Source organism: Otolemur garnettii, unplaced genomic scaffold, assembly GCF_000181295.1.
Source record: "Otolemur garnettii isolate 467f Iridium unplaced genomic scaffold, OtoGar3 scaffold00052, whole genome shotgun sequence".
Classification (NCBI taxonomy): domain Eukaryota; kingdom Metazoa; phylum Chordata; class Mammalia; order Primates; family Galagidae; genus Otolemur; species Otolemur garnettii.
In genome coordinates this window covers 3,826,898-3,829,093 of record NW_003852447.1, presented here as the reverse complement: position 1 = coordinate 3,829,093, position 2,196 = coordinate 3,826,898, and the positions used below count along the sequence as shown (strand labels likewise).

At 37.2% G+C, this 2,196-nt stretch overlaps 1 protein-coding gene across 2 annotated transcripts in view; it reads left to right on the top strand.

Moving 5' to 3' along the window:
• The window catches only part of SRP54 (signal recognition particle 54), a 43,266-nt gene that overhangs the window by 21,704 nt on the left and 19,366 nt on the right, over window positions 1-2,196 (top strand). For both annotated transcript variants that reach the window (XM_012806455.2, XM_012806454.2), the window contains exon 8: window positions 785-935. In XM_012806455.2, coding sequence (XP_012661909.1) covers window positions 785-935 — 151 coding nt within the window. The remainder of the gene's footprint in view (window positions 1-784; window positions 936-2,196) is intronic.

Genomic DNA, 2,196 nt, shown 5'->3' with positions numbered 1-2,196 from the left:
CACAGCTCACAGCAACCTCCAGCTCCTGGGCTCAAGCGAGTATCCTGCCTCTGCCTCCCAAGTAGCTGGGACTACAGGTGTTTGCCACAACGCCTGGCTATTTCTTTTGGTTGCAGCCATCATTGTTGTTTGGCGGGCCCGGGTTGGATTCGATCCCACCAGGTGTATGTGGCTGGTGCCTTAGGCGCTTGAGCCACAGGCGCTGAGCCTGGAAAAACTTTTAATGTCTAACAATAGGGCATTTATTTATAAATGATAGCATAGCTACCCAACGGAATGCTGTATGACCCAAAAGTTATATTTTATAAGAATATTTAATTGTTTTATTATTTATTTGTTTTTGCAGTTTGGCCGGGGCTGGGTTTGAACCCACCCCCCTCGGTGTGTGGGGCGGGTGCCCTACCCACTGACCCACAGGCGCCACCCCATTTAATGATTTTATAAAGTGTTTACATAAGGGGGTTACATGGGAAAAGAAGTATGAAACACTAACATGAGTTTAATTGTTAAAGAAGATGTAAAAAAATGTTGAGAGAAGCACACTCATTCAGTAAAGATGCCAGTAGAATCATACAGAACTTTGTAACAGGAGAATTGGATAGTGCTTCATGCTACTCTGGAGGTAGATTTCTATATTTAATACTTATGAGCTTTTATGCTTCTAAATTTAATTTTGAAATTTGGCTTTTTCAGAATAAAGGTAGATTTACCAATTTCCAAATTAAGAGTATTTGGAAGTTTTGCTGTTGTGGTTGTTGTTAAATAATTTGTCCATGTTAAATAGCTATACAGAAATGGACCCTGTTATCATTGCTTCTGAAGGAGTGGAGAAATTCAAAAATGAAAATTTTGAAATTATTATTGTTGATACAAGTGGTCGCCATAAACAAGAAGACTCTTTGTTTGAAGAAATGCTTCAGGTTGCTAATGCTATAGTAAGTAGCCTTGAATGTAACAACATTTTTAGGGCTTTTGTTAATTTAATTGTAAAATTTAACATGTATGGTCAATATAAATTACTCCTTTTCTGTAAGTCATGTTATAAGTAATTTATTTCTGTTTTGGGGACCTGCATCTGTGCGGTAAGGACTTAATGTCATCCTTTTGGTCCCCATTAAAAATGAAATTTTCACAAGTAAATATCAAAACAATACTTAATCATCTTATTAGTACGTATAAGTAAAACATAGGCTGGGTGTGCCTCCAATCCTAGCACCATAGGGGCCCAAGGCAAGAGGATTGCTTGAGGCAAGGAGTTTGAGACCAGCCTGAGCAACATAGTGAGACCCATCTCTAATAGAAAAATCAGCTTGGAGGATGAGGCAGGAGAATCTATCAAGCCCAGAAGTTTGAAGTTGCAGCGAGCTAATGTGACACGTCTATGCTCTAACCTAAGCAATAGAGCAAGACACTGTCTCAAAAAACAAATAAAACCCCCAAACCATAAAAAGTTAAGAATTAACCTGTAATATCTCTTGAATTTCCTTTCTGTGAATTAAATTTAGTTGGAAACATTTACTTTAGATGAATTTTTAAAGTTTTTCAAAATGAAACACTTAAAAATATGAATCATTTAGCATCTTTTCTTTAAAATTGTGATGGAAGTAACTTGAAGGAGAAGGAACAGTTTATAGATATTTCCAGCAAATATTAGGGACCCATGTTTTGCTATTGGGTTGGCAGTAATTCTTTGGCTAGTAGTTAATTTTAATAAGTTTTTAGTCATGCTTTATTTTGACCAAGTTGAGGATATTTAATAAAAATATTCTTAGTCTCTTTGTGTATTTTGGTTTCAGTGTACCTTCTACTTCATATTTTTTTCTAATTTGCTTTTGCTATTCCTTTGCCAAGAATGCCATTCTTTCAGATCCTTCCTTCAGTTTCTTTCTTAATTCAGGACTCAAATATTAGGTTCAGAGAAACCTTCCCTGACTACCTTATCAAAAGATGCCTCCTATACCTCAAAACTATATCCCATTTTAGTTGTCATATGCCTGGAATGTTTAGTTACCTATTTATTTGTCTCTTATGACCAGCCAAATGAGGACAAAGATTTTCTTTTTTCTTTTCTTTCTTTTTTTGAGACAGAGGTTCAAGCTGTCCCCTTGGGTAGAGTGCTGTAGCATCACAGCTCACAGCAACCTCCAACTCCTGGGCTCAAGCGAGTCTCCTGCCTCAGCCTCCCAAGTAGCTGGG